The following is a 20,683-nucleotide window of genomic DNA, read 5'->3' as shown; positions in this document are numbered from 1 at the left end:
GCTCCTTTTGTACGAAATAGTTCATGTAAGTGCTATTTCTGAGGAAATATTTCTATTCTTAAAAAAAGAATATTTGAAAATTTTATTATATTTTTTAAATGGCTGCTTAAAATTTTTTTCATTGATCTAATTTTTAATGGCTTCTTTTCTAAATTTTTTAAAAATTAATTTTAGAAAGAGGAAGGGGAAGAGAGAGAGGGAGAAGGAGAGAGAAACATCAGTTTGTTGTTTCACTTATTTTTGCATTCATTGGTTGCTTCTTTTTTTATTTTACTTTTATTTATTGCTTACAGTATTACAAATGTGTCCTTATCCCCCCATTGTCGGCCCATCCCCCAGTCCTACCCTCACCCTTACCCCCTGTTGTCTGCATCCATCGCTTATGCTTATATGCATACAAATCCTTTGGTTGATCTCTCCCCCTTACCCCTATCCTCCCCAATCCCTCTGAGGTTTGAGCATCTAATCAATGCTTCTCTGTCTCTAGATGTTTTTGTTCATCGGTTTATGTTGTTCATTATAATCCACAAATGAGTGAGATCATGTGATATTTATCTTTCTCTGACTTATTTTGCTTATCATAATGCTCTCCAGCTCCATCCATGCTGTTGTAAATGGTAGGAGTTCCTTACTTTTTATAGCAGCACTAGAGGCCTGGTGCACAAAAATTTGTGCACTCGGGGGGAAGAGGGGGCCCCTCAGCCTGGCCTGTGCCCTCTAGCAGTCTGGGGCCCCTCGGGAGAAAACGCCCTGCTGGCTTAGGCCTGCTCCCAGGTGGCAGAGGGCAGGCCCAATCCCTAGGTACAGCCCCTGGTTGGGCTCAGAGCAGGGCCAATTGGGGAGTTGGGGTGCCGCCCCCTGTCACGCATAGAGCAGGGCGGATCGGGAGGTTGCGATGCCACCCCCAGTCACGCTCAGGGTAGGGCCGATTGGGGGGTTGGGGTGCCGCACCCTGTCACACACAGAGTCACAGGGCGATCAGGGGGTTTGGGCGCTGCCCCCTGTCACGCTGATCCTGGTGCCGGGAGGCCTCGCGGCTCTGCTGATCCCGGTGCTGGGAGGCATATTACCCTTTTACTATATAGGGTAGAGGCCTGGTGCATGGGTGGGGCTGGCTGGTTTGCCCTGAAGGGTGTTCTGGATCAGGGTGGGGGTCCCCACTGGGGTGCCTGGCCAGCCTGGGTGAGGGGATGATGGCTGTTTGCAGCTGGTCACACACCATTCAGGGTGGGAGTCCCCACTGGGGTGCTTGGCCAGCCTGGGTGAGGGGATGATGGCTGTTTGCAGCTGGTCACACACCCTTCAGGGTTGGGGTCCCCACTGGGGTGCCTGGCCAGCCTGGGTGAGGGGCTGAGGGCTGTTTGCAGCTGGTCACACACCCTTCAGGGTGAGGGTCCCCACTGGGGTGCCTGGCCAGTCTGGGTGAGGGGCTGAAGGCTGTTTTCAGGCTGGTGGGTGATGGAAGCTCCAACCGCTCCTTTTTTTCTTTTTTCTTTTTTTTAATTCTGGGCCAGCTTTAGCTCTGAGGCTCCAGCTCTTAGGCCTCCGCTGCTGAAAGTAGGTATCTGGTTTGTTTCGGTTCGAAACAATGTATAACTCCAGCTCTGACTCCAGCTCTGAGATCCCAGCTCACTGAAAACTGGTTTCTGGGTTTTTTTTAGCTTCTATATGTTACAATGTTTCTTAAACTTCAGGCTCAGAGGCCGGCAAGGCAGGCGGGGAACGTTGGAATCCTCCGTCACTGAAGCAAGCAAGCCTCATGTTAGTTTCAAGCTGCCTGGCTGCCCGCTGCCATCTTGGCTGACAGTTAATTTGCATATCTCCCTGATTAGCCAATGGGAAGGGTAGCAGTCGTACGCCAATTACCATGTTTCTCTTTTATTAGATTAGATAGTATTCCATTGCATAGATGTACCACAGTTTTTTAATCCACTCATCTGCTGATGGGCACTTAGGCTGATTCTAAATCTTAGCTCTGGTGAATTGTGCTGCTATGAACATAGGGGTGCATATATACTTTCTGACTGGTGTTTCTAGTTTCTTGGGATACATTTCTAAAAGTGGGATCACTGGGTCAAATGGGAGTTCCATTTTTAGTTTTTTGAGGAGACTCCATACTGTTCTCCACAGTGGCTGCACCAGCCTGCATTCCCACCATCAGTGCATGAGAGTTCCTTTTTCTCTTCATCCTCGCCAGCATTTGTCATTTGTTGATGATAGCCATTCTGACAGATGTGAGATGGTACCTAATTGTCATTTTGATTTGCATCTCTCAGGTGATTAGTGACTTTGAGCATGTTTTCATATGTCTCTTGGGCTTTCTTCTGTCTTCTTTTGATAAGTATCTATTTAGGTCCATTGCCCATTTTTTGATTGGGTTGTTTGTCTTCCTTTTGTTAAGTTGTATGAGTTCCCTGTAAATGTTGGAGATTAAACCCTTATTGGAGATATCGTTGGCAAATATGTTCTCCCACACAGTGGGCTTTCTTGTTGTTTTATTGACGGTTTCTTTTGCTGTGCAGAAACTTTTTATTTTGATGTAGTCCCATTTTCTTATTTTCTCTTTAGTTTCCATTGCCCTAGGAGCTTCTTGTATGTGCCATGACCAAAGATCAAACCCATTGGCCTATTCCCTGCAGGTCCAACAAAGGGGAGATGGGTACATGCGCAGTAAAGTCAGGGTGATATAGGGCGGGTGTCAGTCAATCGCACCTGAGAACAGAAATGACTGGCCAGAATGGGCATGAGCACTGAAACCTATTTGGGAATACATACTCCCCTAAAAAAAAAAGTTTGCTCTCTCGTTAGTTTTGGGGCTCTCTTGTCCCTGCTTCCTTGCATTCGCCTGTATGGCCCTTGCAATGGATTGATGAACTGCAGTGGGAAACAATCTCAGCTGATGAGGTTGCTCCTACGTGGAACAGAAACTCTGGACACTGGCTCTAATTCTAGCCTTATTAAAGCCACAGTTGCACTTCTTTTACGGCAGGACTGAAGGAGGGGACCTTGGAAACTCGGGGACTTAATTCCATGCAAATGAAAATCACTCCTTCTCCCATGTGAGTCTCAGAAAATTCTTTTTTTCGGGGATATTGCAAGAATTCCACTCCCATTAGCAACCGGTGGGGACAAGGACCTCTCCCCACCAGTAACAAGAGAAGCCAGACACAAAAGGCCACTTACTATATGACTCCATTTTTTATGACATATTCAGAAAAGGCAAATCCATAGAGCCAGAGGGCAGATTAATGGTTGGAAGGAGAGAGGGAGGGATAAACTGTTTGATGAGTATGATCTTCTTTTTCAGGGGGTCATAAAAATGTCCTAAAACTAGATAGTGGTTTTAGTTATACAACATTGTGAATACACTAAAAGTCACTAAATGTAAAATTATTATTTGTTTTACCACCATTAAAAAAAAGCCCATATTATGTTGTGGATGTATTGTGCAAGGCATTGTGCTAAGTACTGTCATATGAGAACATAATTAATCCTCACAACAACTATATCAATTAGACACAATTATTACCCTCTTTTACAAAAGACAGAGCCCAGGTTCAAATATCCAAGAAATTTGCCCAAGAGTACATCAGATATAAGTAGAGGCCGGGACTTAACTCGAGGCCTTGGGAGTGTACCATTCACTCCACTGTCATAATCTGAAATACTATGCTGCTGCCTCAAATACTGTATGCTATAGATACATGGTTTAATAGCACCCAATCATTAAAAAATATTTTAAATATGCATTTGAATAGAGAAATGCTTATGACACAATGATAACTGGAAAAATCACACTGCAAAAGAACACATACACATTTTGTATATAAACACACACATGTGGTGTATCCGTATACACACACAGTTATGGAATACTCAATATTATGCATGTTTTATATTTCTCATTTTCAGACATAACTACATACTATGAGTGATTTTAATTTTCTTCAGTTTTTTGTTTTAGAAAAATTAGAAAATATTACGTAATCAGAAAAATAAAACAATAAACATATTTTTAAATATATTTTTATTGATTTCAGAGAGGAAGGGAGAGGGAGAGAGAGATAGAAACATCAATGATGAGAGAGAATCATTGATCAGCTGCCTGTTTTTATGCCCCCTACTGGGGATCAAGCCCACAACCCAAGCATATGCCTTTGACCAGAATTGAACCCACAACCCTTCAGTCCACAGGCCAATGTTAGAGCAATAAACATATTTTTAAAGTGCTTCTTTTGATGAAAAATGTTGTAGAAATCTACATGACAGCGTAGGTAAACACCTGTACACATCACCTCCTACAACCACATCAAAATTAAAACTAAAACACAGAACAACCATCATCCAGAACTGCCTGGAAGCTGGTTGAAGAGAAGTCCTACAACTAGAGAAGTAAAAAAGAAAGCACGCTCACACTGGCAGGAGGGGAGGAGGTGCATAACCAGCTGGACCAGCACCCACGTGTAGCATGTTTTTAATCAGGAGGGAGATTGTATCTGCAGAGGCTGCCCTTGAAGAGCAAGGGGTCCCAGCCCCACACCAGACCCCAAGCCCAGGGTCCCAGAGCGGGGAAGAGAAATTCCCATAACTACGGGCTGTAAAAAACAGTGGTGATTGGGGTTCAGTGACATGGAGGCTGCTGGATATCCAGTTGTTCCTTTTAAAGGGCTGACACACAAACTTAGACTCGCTTCCTCCCAGCTCCAGCACCAGGGAGAGGCTCTGAGGGACCCAGACACATACAGGGAGGAACTGGATTGTCTGACATCGAGGCAGGTACATGGGGAACAGCTTTCTCCCAGACAGGGGTGCTCACAGGGGTCATTGGGATCTCCCCTGTCGCAGGGCTGACTGGCAGCCATATTTGTTTCCATCGGCTTGGCCCTCACTGTTTGTTTCCCCCTGGTGATTCCCTGAGACCTCACCCCATTCAGTTTGCAGCCGCATCCAACCTGTTTGCAGCAGCTTGTCCATATGAATGGCCTGTCCTGGCTCAGGCTTCAGACTTTGCTAAAACCTCTCAAACAAGTTGCAGCTGAGGCAGCATGGCCCAAACCTACCAATAAAAGGCCCAAGACCCTGCATGAGCACGAGCCTGCCTTGCTTCACAGCTGGGCCTCACCTGGGCACCTCCAAGCCCAATACAAATATCTCCTGCAGGGTGTCCCCAGGCAGTGGCTGACTTTGCACCTCCTTGGAGGCCCTAGAGCAGGGGTGGGCAAACTTTTTGACTCGAGGGTCACAATGGGTTCTTAAACTGGACCGGAGGGCCGGAACAAAAGCATGGATGGAGTGTTTGTGTGAACTAATATAAATTCAAAGTAAACATCATTACATAAAAGGGTACGGTCTTTTTTTTTTTTTTTTTTAGTTTTATTCATTTCAAACGGGCTGGATCCCGCCCGCAGGCTGTAGTTTGCCCACGGCTGCCCTAGAGCCAGTGCACCTGGTGGACAGCATCAGAGCATAGCAGATTACAACTCTACATATCCACTCAAGAGGCACACTCAGTGAGCACCAAAATCCCACTGAGGCAAGTCCTGCTCCATATGGGTGTCTCCTGCACAGCTCTCCCTCTGTAGTCACAGCTGGTCCTCACAGCCAATTGGCCTGGAGGTCAATTCCTCCTAGAGATGCCAATAGCAATCAACGCTCAACTACAAGACTGTGCACACAGCCCACACAGGGGTGCACCTAGAGTGCCCAGCTCAGGTGACTGGGGAGGATACTGGGTCCTACAGGACACCTATTGCACAAAGCCACTTTACCAACTCCAGGAAACATAGCAGCTCTATCTGATATAAAAAAACAAACACAGGGAAGCAGCCAAAATGGGGGGGAAAAGAAACATGTCATAAATTAAAGAAATGAAACCAAGCAAACTACTGGACACAGAATTCAAAACCATAGTTATAAGGTTACTCAAGGATCTTCATGAGACCTTTGGGGGACTTAGTGAGACTTTCAAGAATCTTAGTGAGAATGTCAAAGACATGGCAAAGGACCAGTCTGAAATTAAGTATACATAAATGGAAATGAAGAATAATTTACAGGGATTCAACCATAGAGTAGAGGATTCTGAAAATCATACCAACAATTTGGAATATAAGGAAGCAAAAAAACACCCAATCAGAAGAGCAAAAAGAAAAAAGAGTCCAAAAATATGAAGATAGTGTAAAGAGCCTTTGGGGCAATTTCAAGGTACCAATGCTCATATTTTGGGGGTGCCAAAAGGAGAAGGGAGATAATAAGATACTGAAAACCTATTTGAAGAAATAATGACAGGAAACTTCCCCTATCTGGTGAAAGAAATGGACTTAAAAGACCAGGAAGTGTAGAGTCCCAAACAAGAGGAACCCAAAGAGGCCCACACCAAGTCACATCATAATTAAAATGCCAAGGGTTAAAGATAGAGAGAATCATAAAAGCAGTAAGAGAAAAGCTGTTACCTACAAGGGAGCACCAATACACCTGTCAGCTGATTTCTGAAAAAAAAACTTTGCAGGCCAGAAGGGAGTAGTAAGAAATAGTCAAAGTGATGAATAGCAAGAACCTACAATCAAGATTACTCTACCCAGCAAAGCTCTCATTTAGAATTGAGGGTCAGATAAAGAGTTGCACAGATAAGAAAATGCTAAAGGAATTCATCATCACCAAACCAGTATTACATAAAATGTTGAAGCATTTTCCTTAAAAAGAGGAAGAAGAAGAAAATGGTGATGATGATGATGAAGAAGAAGAAGAAGAAAAAGAGATTTTATAAAATGGCAATAAATACATATCTATCAATAGTTGAATCTAAAAATCAAAATAAATGAATGAGAAATCTAATGAACAAAATAAACTGGTGAATAAAATCAAATCAGAGAAATAGAAACATGGGACAGACTGACAAATCTCAGAGGGGAAGGGAGATTAACCAAAGATGTTACCTGTGGACACAGACAGAAGGATGGTGAAGGCCTGGAGTGGGATGGGAACCGAATGGAGGGGGGCAATGAGGTGGAAAATTTGGTACAGCTGTAATACTTGCAACAATAAAGATTTTTTTTAAATGAGAAAAAAAGAGCCACTTTCTTGCAGTGTTTCTATGATAATTATGCATTTAAATTATCCAAATAAGCTTGCAAGACATTTTGCTTTACTTTATTATCTCATAGTTATATAAATATTTTGTAACTTTAAACTTGACTTTTTTCTCTAATAAGGATTCCATGGGACCTAAGCATTGGTATTTTTTAAAGATCTCTAAATAATATTTTTGAAGAAACTAGAGGCCAAGATCACAAATCCAATTTATGAAATCACCCAGCAACAACTGGAAAATATTTTCAATGACTTGGAAAATTGGATTAGTTGATGAATCATGGAAGATGGTTTTAATCTTGAATCTGAGGAATATTTCTACTATAATTAAAACATTGAAGATGATGTTTCTATACACAATTTTCAGTTTTATTCTCCCCCAGAACTTAAAATATTATTTTTACTCAAGGACTTTCTAAACAATACATATTCATCTATGAAAAGCAATATGAACCTACATGAAATACTAGTCAACACTAATAAAAGAGAAAAATGGTAATTGGCGTACGAGCTACCCTTTTCATTGGCTAATCAGGGCTATATGCAAATTAACTGCCAACTAAGATTGGCAGTTAACTGCCAACAAGATGGCGGTTAATTTGCATATGTAGGCACAATGCAGGGAGGCGAAAGGGAAAGCAGGAAGAAGCCCCCTGCCACTGACAGTGATCGGAAACCCAGTGGGGAGCTAAGAGCTGGGCCGCCTTTGCCCTGCCCCCCAGCCATGATCAGAGAAACAGGTGCCTTTTCCGCCCTGGCCAGTGATAGCAGGAAGTAGGGGTGGAGCCAGCGATGGGAGCTGGGCACAGTCGAAGCTGGCAGTCCCAGGAGCTAGGGGTCCCTTGCCTGGGCCTAAAGCGAAGCCCACGATCGTGGGGCCGCTGCAGCTGCAGGTCCCCACTGCCCGGGCCGGACGCCTAGGCCAGAGGCGTCAGGCCTGGGCAAGGGGCTGATCCTGCGATTGGAGGGTGATGGGGGTCAACTCCTGAGGGCTCCCAGTATGTGAGAGGGGGCAGGCTGGGCTGAGGGACACTCCCCCCCCCCCACACACACACCCAGTGCACGAATTTCGTGCACCGGGCCCCTAGTATATAGTATAAACTTCTAAGTCAGTTCCTCTTAAACTTTAGTGTCCATTCAAACTCTCTGGGTTAAAATGCAGATTCTGACCTAATAGGTTTGCTGGGTCGAGTCTGAGAGTCTGCAGTGCTAAGATGTCCAGATGTTGCTGCTGTTGCTTCTGGAAGCCACACTTGAATAACAGGGCTATGTCTCTTTAAGCCTTTAAAATGGGGATTAATGACCTCCATCTCAAAAAAGACATCATGCCCCACCTAAAGCCACTCTCATTTAAACAACAGTTTTCTAAGTGACTGTCCTGATTTCAATACCACTCCCTTCCTTTGTTATCATTCACATTATTTCCAAAGTAATCTTCTAAAATGCAAACCAGTTAGCCCAGCCAGCTTGGCTCAGTGGTTGAGTGTGGACCTATGAACCAGGAGGTGACTAGTTGGGGCATGCCTGGGTTGGGGGCTTGATTCCCAGTGTGGGGCGTGCAGGAGGCAGCTGATCAATGATTCTTTCTCATCATTGATGTTTCCTTCTCTCCCTCTCCCTTTCTCTCTGAAATCAATAAAAAAAAATTTTTTTTCAAATAAAATAAAATGCCAACCAGTTTAAGTTACTACTCAACTTGGATGGTACCTTATTGCCCATCATAAGTCAAATCCAAACGCTTACAGGGCCAGGCACATAACGTGAAAACATAAAGCAATTGTGGGAGGGAAGGTAGGTAAAGAGGGATGTTGAGGCCTGTGGCAAACTGGAGTGCACATGCCTTTTCTAAAGAAAATAACTACACAAGAGCTGCAGTGTCTATACGTAAAGGTATATCAGGCTTTTTTATAAGGAGTAGGAAAGCATCTTTTTTTGATGAAAGCTTCATCAGTTTAAGATTGGCAATGACGTTTTTAAAAATTCTAATGCCACAAACTACATAAAATCTCTGAACACAAGATCCAGACTTCAGCATTTTCCAAAGCCCCCAGGTGACTCTAGTGTGCAACCACTGCAAAGGGCCTGAACTCAACCAAGGGCTGAAGCTATAGAAGTGAGGAGACGAAAACTACTTTAAACTGAAAATGTCTGAACAATTCACAGCCACAGAAAAAAATATTTCCTAGACTTAAGCAGTCTCCTGGAAATACAGCTGCCATTGACACCCTTCCCAGGGAGTTTCCTGACTTGAAAGAAGGCTGACCCTCAGTACCAGGAGGTGCAGATTCAGCTGCCATACATTCTCCCACTGGGAAACTCCAACCAGAAGACAGACTGCCCATCCCATTAGCATCAAAAAGCCCAACCAGGACCTTCCATACTCTCCCCCTGATGCCCTAAATTGAAATATATATCTTTACTTTGGACTACTGCACAAGTTTTCCATTATTGGGAGCTCCCCTGTGCATGTGTGAAAATAAAGCTCTTTTACTCCTGTCCATCTGTCTATTGTCAAGTTACTCTGCAGGCCTCTAATCGCTGGACCCAAATTGGAAGAGGAAAAGTTTCCCTCCCAACAGAAGTACAGGTTGGTTCCTGAAGGCCATTTTTATATGAACATTATTTCTGATGTGTGGTAAGGAGGAGTGATTATGCTTCCTCAAAGGAGATAATAAGAAAGTATTTGTTTACATATTATTTTAATACATCCTACAACTAACTCTGAGCTCCAAAGGTTGAATTCAAGCCTTGGGGCGTTAAAGTGATACATGATAAAATCTAAGAGTATCTAAGTCCTTAACCAAAGGGTGATTTATAATCATCCATATCTGCTATTTCTTTACCTGTTACATATGTAAAAGGAGAATATTTTTTCATACTTAAGAAAATATAATTTAATACAATTACTCATAGTTAAAGGTTGTGTTAATAAGCCCTTAGTTTAATTATTTCAGCACATTCTGAATAAGGTATCACATTTAGTAAGAGATATGAATGTTGCTATATTTCTTATTTGAGTGCATTCCAGCAAGATAGAGGCACTTTCAAAGTTTTTTTGAAAGAACTAATAAGCAATACAGAACAGTTCCTGCTGTGTGTGTTAGCTGTGGGAAGCAGAAGCACCTACTTTCCCTGGATTCCCAGATTATTTACGTGAGTTTCACTAATGAATCCCCAGCTTGAGGCCTTATTTCTATGTTAAATCTCCTTTGAAAGGAACATTTCCCCTTCTCCTCATACTCACACCCAAATAAAAGTCCAAAATGTAATATGCTTCCTCCTGTTTAAGGAAACATAAAATTGGAATCCTTCTCTAAGAACAAGGAATGAGACTGTTGAAAAACCACAGATGAAAACTATTTGCACATTTACGTCATGGGTGGCAAAGTAAACAACATTTTTGGAGCCACTACTGAAATGTGGATGTTTTCAAAAATAGTTTCTCGTTGAGTTTTCATGGCTAGGCTCCTCCTTATTCAGAGACGTCAAGTGTACCCAAGATTGCATAATGCAGTGGTTCTCAACCTTCCTAATGCAGCAACCCTTTAATACAGTTCCTCATGTTGTAGTGACCCCCAACCATAAAATTATTTTCGTTGTTACTTCATAACTATAATTTTGCTACTGTTATGAATCGTAATGTAAATATCTGATATGCAGAATGTATTTTCATTGTTACAAATTGAACATAATTAAAGCATAGTGACCAATCACAAAAACAATATGTAATTATATATGTGTTTTCTGATGGTCTTAGGCGATCCCTGTGAAAGGGTCATTCGACTACCAAAGGGGTCGCGACCCACAGGTTGAGAACTGCTGGCATAGTGAGTGACATAGCCAGAATTTCAACCTGTTTTTTTTCCATGTGGACACAACCTGCTATAACATTATAATCTCTATTTTTGGTTAACCATCTAAGGTTGTTAGGTCTTTCCAGAGATCTTAACATTGTCAATAGGACCAGCTTCATTGTCCAGTGACCTATACCACCACACAGGACCCTATACTCAGAAGGATCTTGTGCTTAGGTTAATGTTCTGCTGTTGGTGCATTAAAATTCCAATAATATTTGCCCTGACCAGTGTTGCTAAGTGATTAGAGCGTTGGCCCTTATAATGAAAGATCTTGGGTTTGATTTCTGGTCAAGGGCAAGTATCTGGGTTGCAGGTCCAATTCTGGGCTCCCTGGGGACCATGTCGGGGGTGGGGGTGGGGAGGGAAGGGAGAGCAAAGGGGGAGGCAACCAATTGATATCTCTCTCCACTTCCCCACTCCCTTACACTCTCTCTAGGAATTGATGGAAAAAATATCCTTGAGTGAGGATTAACAAAAATAAAAATGAATAAAATCTCAATAATTTTTAAAGGAAATCTCTATATTTTCATTTTGTACTGAGCTCTATAAATAATACAGCTGGTCTTTCCTGTGAAGGACAACAAGTGAGAATAAAGCTTATAGATAAGAGAAGCTTCCTTGAGGAGCCAAAAGGTGGTGAGTCTCAGTGTCAGGGTCACTGGCCATCTGGAATAGAATAAGGTTGAGTGCCATAGGCAGGAGATAAAGCCTGGCCCAGTACTAGCAAGCAGTGTTATGGGAAGAAACAATGAGATCTATGCTGTAGACCCATTTTTGCAAATTGGAAACATGTATATATTTTAGGAATGGGAATATGTCTACAGACACATATTGAACCCATTAGAGCGCCTGTGAGAATGGAAATGTGATGGGGATAGTGAATGAAGGAGCAATAATAAAATAAAGCAAGAGAATGGCCAAGCAGGAGATTTATAATGAATTTAAGAGTTTGTGTAACTCCACTCTGGGGGGACAAATTTTTTTTAAATAAATAAAGAAAGAAAGCCCTAGCTGGTTTGGCTCAGTGAATAGAGTGTAAGCCCTCTGACTGAAGGGTCCTAGATTCGATTCCAGTCAAGGGCATATACCTCAGTTGCAGTCTCAATCCCTGGCCCTGATAAGGGTGAGTGTGGGAAGTAGCCAATAGATGTGTCTCTCTCACATTGTCCCTTCCACTCTCTATGAAAATCAAAATCAATGGGAAAATATCCTCGGGTAGGGATAAATAAATAAATAAATAAATAAATAAATAAATAAAATAAAGATAATGAGTAGATAGATAGGTAAAAGGAAATTGAGTGGTTACCTAAAGTCATCAGAGAATCATAGAAAGGAATTAAAAAAATGTTTCTTTCGTCTTCACAGTTAAAAGGGCTGAATAAACATGAATCAAGCATACCAGGAAGGGTTCTAATGCTGGGAATACCCAGGTGAGTGAGACACTGTCTCCACTTTCCAGAAATGTCATTATTTCCTCTTTTGGTCAGTTCCACTCCTTTTGGCCAGCTCTGAAAAGGTGTTTTTTACATTCATATTGTTTTAAATATAACAAGCATAACTGATATTGTAATCTGAATCCTGTCTTCTTTATGGAACCTGAGAGTTAAAGGGAGTTTTGAGGTCATCTAGGCCCACTTTCCACAGCCTCCGAAGCTCTTTTATTTCTCAATTTATGGAAGTTTCCTTCCCTGTAATGATCATGTTTGGTTAGCATTTCTTTCTTATGCAATCACTGTGGATACATATAATCTCTGGAACAACTCCCCTTAGTCTCTCGTCTCTGGATTCAACTTTGCTAGGACCTTTAACTCTTGTCATAGACAGACTGGTCTTATCATTATTTTACTTTATTCTGGAACAACCACCCTTTCCTAACCAACTGCTCAGATCCCATCTATCCGCTCAAGCCCCATTCTTCTGGAAAGCCATGGTGGATCACCCCAGAACAGAGGGCCACTCCATCCTCTGCATTTACAATGATTCAGGGGCCCCTGCTGCCTTGAGTAATCAGTTATCTTGCCATTGGATTATCTAGTGTCCCAAATGATGGCAAGTATCTCAAAACCTTTTAATCAACAAGTCATGTTTGAGTACTCATCTCTATTGAGTTGACCCAATCTAAATAGCTATTCAATATTTTGGTAATTTTTAGATGGTATTGCTATTGGGGGCTCCATTGGCTAAACCACAGTTTGGATGGAAAATCTTATCCCATAAAGAATGTTTCAAGATAAGCAATAAAGTGGACTCCCAGCAAAGCAAATGTATACATTTTTTTTTTTAGAAAATAAATTTATTCTCAAGGAAGACAGAAATAGTTTTCTCTCTCTAAGTTTCTAAAATCAGTTCAGCTAAAAAAAAACTACTTATTTGATTATGCTTTAATACTCAGCTGATCCATGAGATTTGTAACTGATTTCTGAGAGGCTCAGGACCTTGAAAGGAAGCAGTTGATTTGTCTGAAACATAATGATGTTTATCAGGAATTTGTACCTTTTAAAAATAATATTTGCTTAGATATTCACATGGTTTAGCTTCTATATGTAATCAAAATGTGTAATCCTATAATATGAATTCAAGATTCATATAATAAAGTATTTTTCAGCTAAAGGCTATTAGGTTATGATAAAGTTAAAAATAAAAAAGCATAACTCTGATGTCATGTGTTTCTAGGTTTGTGCAGGGAAAAATTGAAAGGAAATGTACAAAAACAGTAAGAATGCTTATCTTAACAATGGCTATCTTTGGTTTGAACGATTCACTTTTATTTTCCTCATAGTTTAGAAATTTTCTATGGTGTACTTTATATAATAAAATATTTATGAATAAAAATTTAATTCTTAAACCCCTTATGTCTGCAACATTGGGATAATGGTGAAAAGAATATCTGTGTTTTTCTATTTATGGATATCAGCACTACAAATGTGGAATGTAGAGAATGATAAAAACTGTGTCCAACTGGAACTGAGATTATATGCTAACAAATATTCTGCTCCAACTATCCTCAAGGCTGTATGAAACCATAGTCCACAGTTAACAGTGAATATAACCCTAAAGGAGGTCCACAGTACGTGAACATGCCATTTTAGTTTATTTGTTTTAAAGGAAGCAACTCCTGTATACAATTGAGGTTGTTTCTTGTGCTTACTAGTTAGGGATTTTGATAGAATTTTCACTGATAAAACTTGTTTGACACACACAGAATAAATTCTTGTATAATTTTTAAAAATTCGTAAGTAGAGACATTTTTAAAGTACTTAGAAAATCATCAGTCATAAGTGTTTGTAATTGCATCTTTTATCAGTTAAGCAAATATTCAAAGCAAACACTTTGAATGCCTATGCATGCTGCAGTGTTCAAAGAGAAGCAAAAACAAACAAAGGCATCATGATTCCCATAAGGAAACTTCAGTCTAGATCAATGCAACCTACTGCCTTTCCTGCCCCACCCAAATCCCATCCTCTCAAACATGTAATATTTATTTGGTTTGTTTTCCTTATTCTCAACCATTGTCTAGAAGTGTTGGCCCATTGTTTTCCAGAGCTTCTTGACTGAGCTGTACCTATAACTACCAGGCACCCAACATATTGATAATAGAAAGTTCCCTATGCCTGATATTGATTCAAGTATTCACCGTTCCCACTCAATCTACTACAGATAGACTTTTGTTTTCTTGCAGATCAAAATGGAGCACCTGGAAAGAACTCTGGAAAGTATTTATAAACCCCACATGTACACAGGAGTCCATTTCCAAACAAGACAATGCAGAGGGAGCACTGTTATGTGGCTGTTCTGCCCCTCTTGCCTCAGCACTTCACGGTTCCATTTTGCACATTCGAACACCTGCAAGTGGTTGCCCAGCTGGTAGCCATTAATTTGTGCAAAACCAAAAAATGTGCAGCAAATTAAGGGATTGGGGAAATATAAATGGAAACAGCAAGTAAACTATATCTGGAAATCATACTGAGACCTCAGTGTAGAAAAACATTTTTTTTTAGAAAGCTGGCACAGTAGAGTGGAGTTAGGTAAGACCTGCAATCAAATTCCAACTCTGCTACTGACAAGATATATTACACTAGTAAAGTTACCTTGCTTCTGTAAGCCTCTGCGTTTAGTTTATTTTGATCTGTAAAATGAGAAAAAATAATACCTACTCCTTAGGGGGTTGGTGATAATTTAGATAATGCATCTCTTACACTTAATGCAGTGTTTGACACAGTGATTATTTTAAAAAGATAGTTTTGCTGTAGAAGCTGTTGTTTTGTTCATTATTATTCCAGAAGAACAGGCAGTGGGCAGTGGTATTAGCTAATGCTATCAGAATCTTTCCTATGTAAATAGTGGGTTATTCAAAGACAGTGTTTGGTGCCTCTCTAAATAACCTGCATGTTTCAATTATTTTTTAATGTGTCTCTTACCTTTGCTTTTATTTTTAGTTCCTCGTGCTTACGGATTAGCTCCTCATTATCTGAAAGTGATGAACCGAGACTCTGTTCCCGTAAATCTCTTATGGTTTTCTGAAACCAACAAGTAACCTAAGTAAAAAACAACAGAGATAAATTTTCAAATGATTAGAATACTGAGTAAAAACTAAGAAATATTTCCTTAACCTTTCAAAACATAAGCTACGTCAATTTCTCTTTGGATAAACTCATCTCATGTATTAAATAATTATGGTGGAGTTTTTATATTTTCTTCACTCAACCTCTACATGCTTCAGAGAAAAAATAAAGTAATCCCTGAAAAGCAGGAAAATAATATATCAGTTCAGAGTACATAGCATGAAGACAAGTATTCAAAATCTCCTAACAAAGAAGAACGAAAATAGATTCCCACTCAATCTCTGAATCATGCATGGTTCCAGAATATAAATCCCTTTCCTGGATAAGCATGTGAATCTGAATACAGTTACATAGACCCACACGAAGGTAATTAACAGCATATGTAGAATTATATTTCTACTATAAAAAAAAACAATGCAAAAATATTGTTCGGTGCAGTTGCTGGAAATTTGTGTTCCGAAAATAAATGAAGAAACTTTTAAAATTCTGTTGACATTATAAATGGGGCATGACTCAGATGCATTTAGATTTGATTTACAATACATACCTTACACTGTTAAAACAACAAATAGCAAAGGACTTGAAAGAAGTAGTACATTTTTAAATGATGACTTAAGTTGACGTTGAACTGATGACATGAAGTATCTGGCTGCAGATTCTTTATCCAAATGAAAGGAAAGAGACTTGGATTTTTACTCTTAAATCCTATACAGTGTGGTTGCATGATCACATCATTGCTACTGATTCCTAAGAGCCCACTACATGCTCGATAGTTTGGTAGTTGCTTTTTGGGCATCACCTCTGTTTCCCTCAACAGCTCTATAACAAGTATGATATCATCAGTTTAGAGATGAGGAGAGCTTAAGCAGCTTATCCAGGGCCACATAGCAAGTGACAGAACCAGGATTCCTCCCCAAGCTTTCATTATTTCAAAGTCCATGCTCTTTCCACCATGCCCTGCTGCTATCCTTGGCTACACTAAAGTCTTATAACCATGGGTATGAGGGGGAATTACTTCAAACCTGAAAAATTAATCCTGACAGGCTATTCAAAATGGTGGACACTACACTATACTTTCCTCTAGCCTAGGCTGTCTTGTCTATAATAGCCTCGGGATTTATTTGACCTCCTATAATATGGACAAATGTTTGAAGCAGGTGGCCAAGGAGAAAACTAGGTTAGTCATGGAGCTCCACACAATATGTACACACACACACACACGCACACACACACACGCACACACGCGCACACACACACACCACAGAAGTTGAGTTAGTGGTTACCTAAAATAGGACATTCCATTACCATTACAGGGCTGATACCACAAAGCTGGTTATGAAATCAAAGGGTCTATACTAATGCCTGGCATTTCTCAGCATGGAATATAGGCAGTAAAATATGGGGTAAGAGGCCTTCTCTGGCTTCCTTCTAATTGGAAATCTTTGTTAGCCATCATTTTAGGCTGCCATCAATGCAAAGAAAAGAATAATGGTGATACTGTAACAGTTTTCATGTGAAATGCACCTCATTTTCTTCATATTTGGTAAGCTGTTTATAATACAAACATTAGTCAGTCCCCATATCTAAATTAATGTTTATGTATTACAATTATCTGAAGATAGTCTGTCTTTCTGGTATCCCAGTTAGAAATAGATAGTATGCATAGTGTGCACATTAGAACACACAGAGTACTTTATTGAGCTATAACATTTATTCATTTATTTAATTTTATACAAATAATTTCTCACAAAAGATGCAGTGAGCCCATATAAAAACACAACTAGAACAATGATTTAAGGGTTTCATCAAAGAAAAATGAATCATGACTATTACCAGCTTTCAGAGATCATTTAATTTATTAAGTATTGGGAGTAAGTTTTATTTATTCTTAGCTCAGGGGAGAGGAACTCTGAAATCTCAAGAATGCTTCAATAGAGAAAGTTAATATAGAATCTGAGTGAATAAAAGTGGGTACAAACAGGTGTTCGTTAATCTCTAAAAACAGGTGAGAAGCCTGAACCCTCAGTAAACCTATTTAATTTTGTGAGTCAAAGACTTGTCATCTAGCACATGCCGGTGGCGATGAAAGCAGGAAAGGAATGAGTTGTTGGAGTTTTAAAAGGTATCTACTGACCTCATCCCTACATTTGGCAAATACTATTTCAATCCCCAAAGCATACTATTCCTGTATGGCAATGCTGTTCCCTACAAGAGAATGCAGTTAAAGGTCTATGGTAATATTCCATATATTCTGATCACATGCCTGCCTGATGAAGCAAACTGACTCTCTAGATCTACACATTTTTACTACTGAACGCACTCTGGGGAGAGACGTATAAAAACAAGTTGGCATAAAACTCAGAATTAAGTAGTTCGCTGTGTGGGTATTACAGCTCAGTGAGGCATTCACACACATGTTCAGCCTCTTAGATTAGATTTACTACGTGTGCCACGGGACGCATGCAGAACAGGCTCTCAGAGTCCTTCTTGTAAAAGCACAACACCCTAAATAACGAAGAGCTTATCAACCATAATATTCTGCCACCCCGTAAATCAGTCATTGTGCCCTGCGCGTACCTATTGCAGACAGCTGCATAGATATTCCAAGAGCACTTTTTCTAAGGGTGTAAATTATATCAGCTGCTGAGTGGTAAGGACAGTAAGTGATGCATCAGGACATTCTATAGAACATGGTCCCTGCAAAGGATAAAAACATGAGCCAAGGGTTGGTGGAAAGAAAAGAACAAAAAGCATCCAGAGGATGCACTGCAAATCAGTTCAAGGGAATGATAGTGTAAGGGGGAAGTAAGAATATTTTTCCTCTCTCTCTAGTTCCCACCTTTCAGCTTGATGTAAGTGTTGTGTTCATGGTCATTGCACTGATTTGACATGACATTCTAGATCCTCAGTGCCCAGAGCATGTAGAACTACGGTAGAGAAGGAGTTGGGCAGATCTTTTTTACAGGGGAAGGGGACCACCTATCTGAGGATGAAGAAGACAGAGAGAAAGGAAAGGAAAATCAGCAAAGATGCAAAGAAGAAGCAACCAGAGGTGTTCAACGAAAACCAAGAGCTATCTTGGATATTAAAGAGGGTGCCAGAAAAACTCAGTCAAATGGTGTAGACCTGCACTATCCTATGTGGTAGCCAGTAAGCACATATGGCTATTGAGTGCTTGGAATGTGACAAGTCCAAATTGAAATGTACTCTAAGTATAAAATACACAGCAGATTTCACAGTCATAGTTTTGAAAATTAATAAACATACCTCATTAAGAATATTCATACTGATTAAATGTTGAAATACTATTTTGGATATGTTGGATTAAACACAATATATTATTGCTTTTTGCTTTTTTATGAGGCTTTTAAACTTTTTTATGTTTCTTTTTCACTTTTTTAATGTGGCTACTACAACTTTTTTTTATTGTTGTTGTTAATCCTTACCCGAGGATATTTTCCCATTGATTTTTAGAGAGAGTGGCAGGGAGAGAGAGAAACATCTATGTGAGAGAGATACATCAATTGGTTGCCTCCTGCATGAGCCCTGACTGGGGCCAGGGATGGAGCCTGCAACTGAAGTATGTGCCCTTAACTGGAATTGAACCTGCTGCCCTTCAGTCTGCAGGCTGATGCTCCCTCCACTGAGCCAAACTTGCTAGGGCCTGGCTACTACAACTTTTAGAATCACTTATGTGGCCCTGGCCAGGTGGCTCAGTTGGTTGGAGCATCGTCCTGTACACCAAAAGAATGCAGGTTATATTCCCAGTAAGGGCACATACGTAGGTTGAGGGTTTGATCCCTGTTTGGGCACGTATAAGAGGCAGCTGATGTTTCTCTTTCACATCAACCTTTCTTTCTTTCTTTCTTTCTTTCTTTCTTTCTTTCTTTCTTTCTTTCTTTCTTTCTCTCTCTCTCTCTCTCTCTCTCTCTCTCTCTCTCTCTCTCTCTCTCTCTCTCTCTTTTTCTCTTCCTCTCACTATAAAAAAATCAATTAAAAAAAAACCATATCCTCAGGTGAGGATTTAAAGATAAATTTTTATATAGATAAATAACTAAATAAAATCACATACATGGCTTGCATTATATTTTTATCAAATGGTTCTACAACTCAAGGATTTTGAGAATATCCTTATTTGTAGATCTAATGACTGAGTTTTAATTAGAGGCTATTTAAAACAGTGAAATCAGGAAAATAGTGGGATGAAGCATTGGTTGGTAAGCATGTGTGGACCACTGGGTAGGGGTACTGAAGTTCAGCTAATGACTCTTCCAAAGAAGTTTATTGGCTAAGTAAAAGAAGGATCAGGTGATAGCTTTAAGGAAAGCAGGGGTACCAAAGAGGCTTCTCCCACCTTTTTAAAAAATTTTTATTAGATGAGACATAAGCATTTTTTGCAAGAACTGAAGATTCATGAAGGAGGATTGATGTAGGAATGTACCAGAATGTGAAGGTTGGAAGTGAGCACTACTGAAGGTAGCTTTGGGCCAGAAAGACTAGTCTTTGCTTGTTGAATAACCCATCCCCACACTGACCCCGTAGCTGGGAGATAAGAATAAATAAAGTAAAATAAATGGACCCTACTTTCACAGAGAGATGTCAGGTACTACTCTAGGCAGGTTACAAGTGACCTTATCCAACCTTTGTACCTCTCCTCTGATGAAGATACTTACTTTTGCAATAGATGAGGAAACTGAGACACATACAGGCAATTCAGTTAAGGTTACACAACTAATAAGAAGAAAGTCCCACGGTTGGAGACAGAAATGCCACAGTCAGAATGTATGGAGAACCGAAGGGTTCCAGAGAAGAGAAACGGTTCTTCTTAGGCTAGTTTATGAATGTTCCTAAGACAAAAACCAAAATGCAACAGTATATTTATAAACTCTAATTCTAACATGGAAATAGGTCCTGTGCACGGGGCTCAACGGACACAGGGTTGAGAAGGGGTGCCTCAGAGGAAGACGCCAGCTGTAAGCAAAGGAGACAACAAGCACAAACTGAGAATTCCTGTTCCAAAATGATATGTGTTAAAGACAGAACTAAAACATGGGGAACATACGAAACACATAGAAAGTATTGTCTGATGATCAAGGATAAATGACTCAAGTGGCAAGAAGGTAAACACCTGCTGCAACCCAAAGCGATGCGTCAGACTGAATAAAGCATCATAGTCCC

At 40.4% G+C, this 20,683-nt stretch overlaps 1 protein-coding gene across 1 annotated transcript in view; it reads right to left on the bottom strand.

The window, feature by feature from the left end:
• CCDC141 (coiled-coil domain containing 141) overlaps positions 1–20,683 on the bottom strand; it is a 172,738-nt gene that overhangs the window by 97,142 nt on the left and 54,913 nt on the right. The window contains exon 6 of the mRNA XM_059703945.1: positions 15,362–15,478. Within this exon, the coding sequence (XP_059559928.1) occupies positions 15,362–15,478 (117 nt within the window). The remainder of the gene's footprint in view (positions 1–15,361; positions 15,479–20,683) is intronic.

This window comes from Myotis daubentonii, chromosome 7 (assembly GCF_963259705.1).
Source record: "Myotis daubentonii chromosome 7, mMyoDau2.1, whole genome shotgun sequence".
In the NCBI taxonomy this organism is placed as follows: domain Eukaryota; kingdom Metazoa; phylum Chordata; class Mammalia; order Chiroptera; family Vespertilionidae; genus Myotis; species Myotis daubentonii.
The sequence above is the reverse complement of the archived record's forward strand: the minus strand, read 5'-3'. Positions and strand labels throughout refer to the sequence as shown.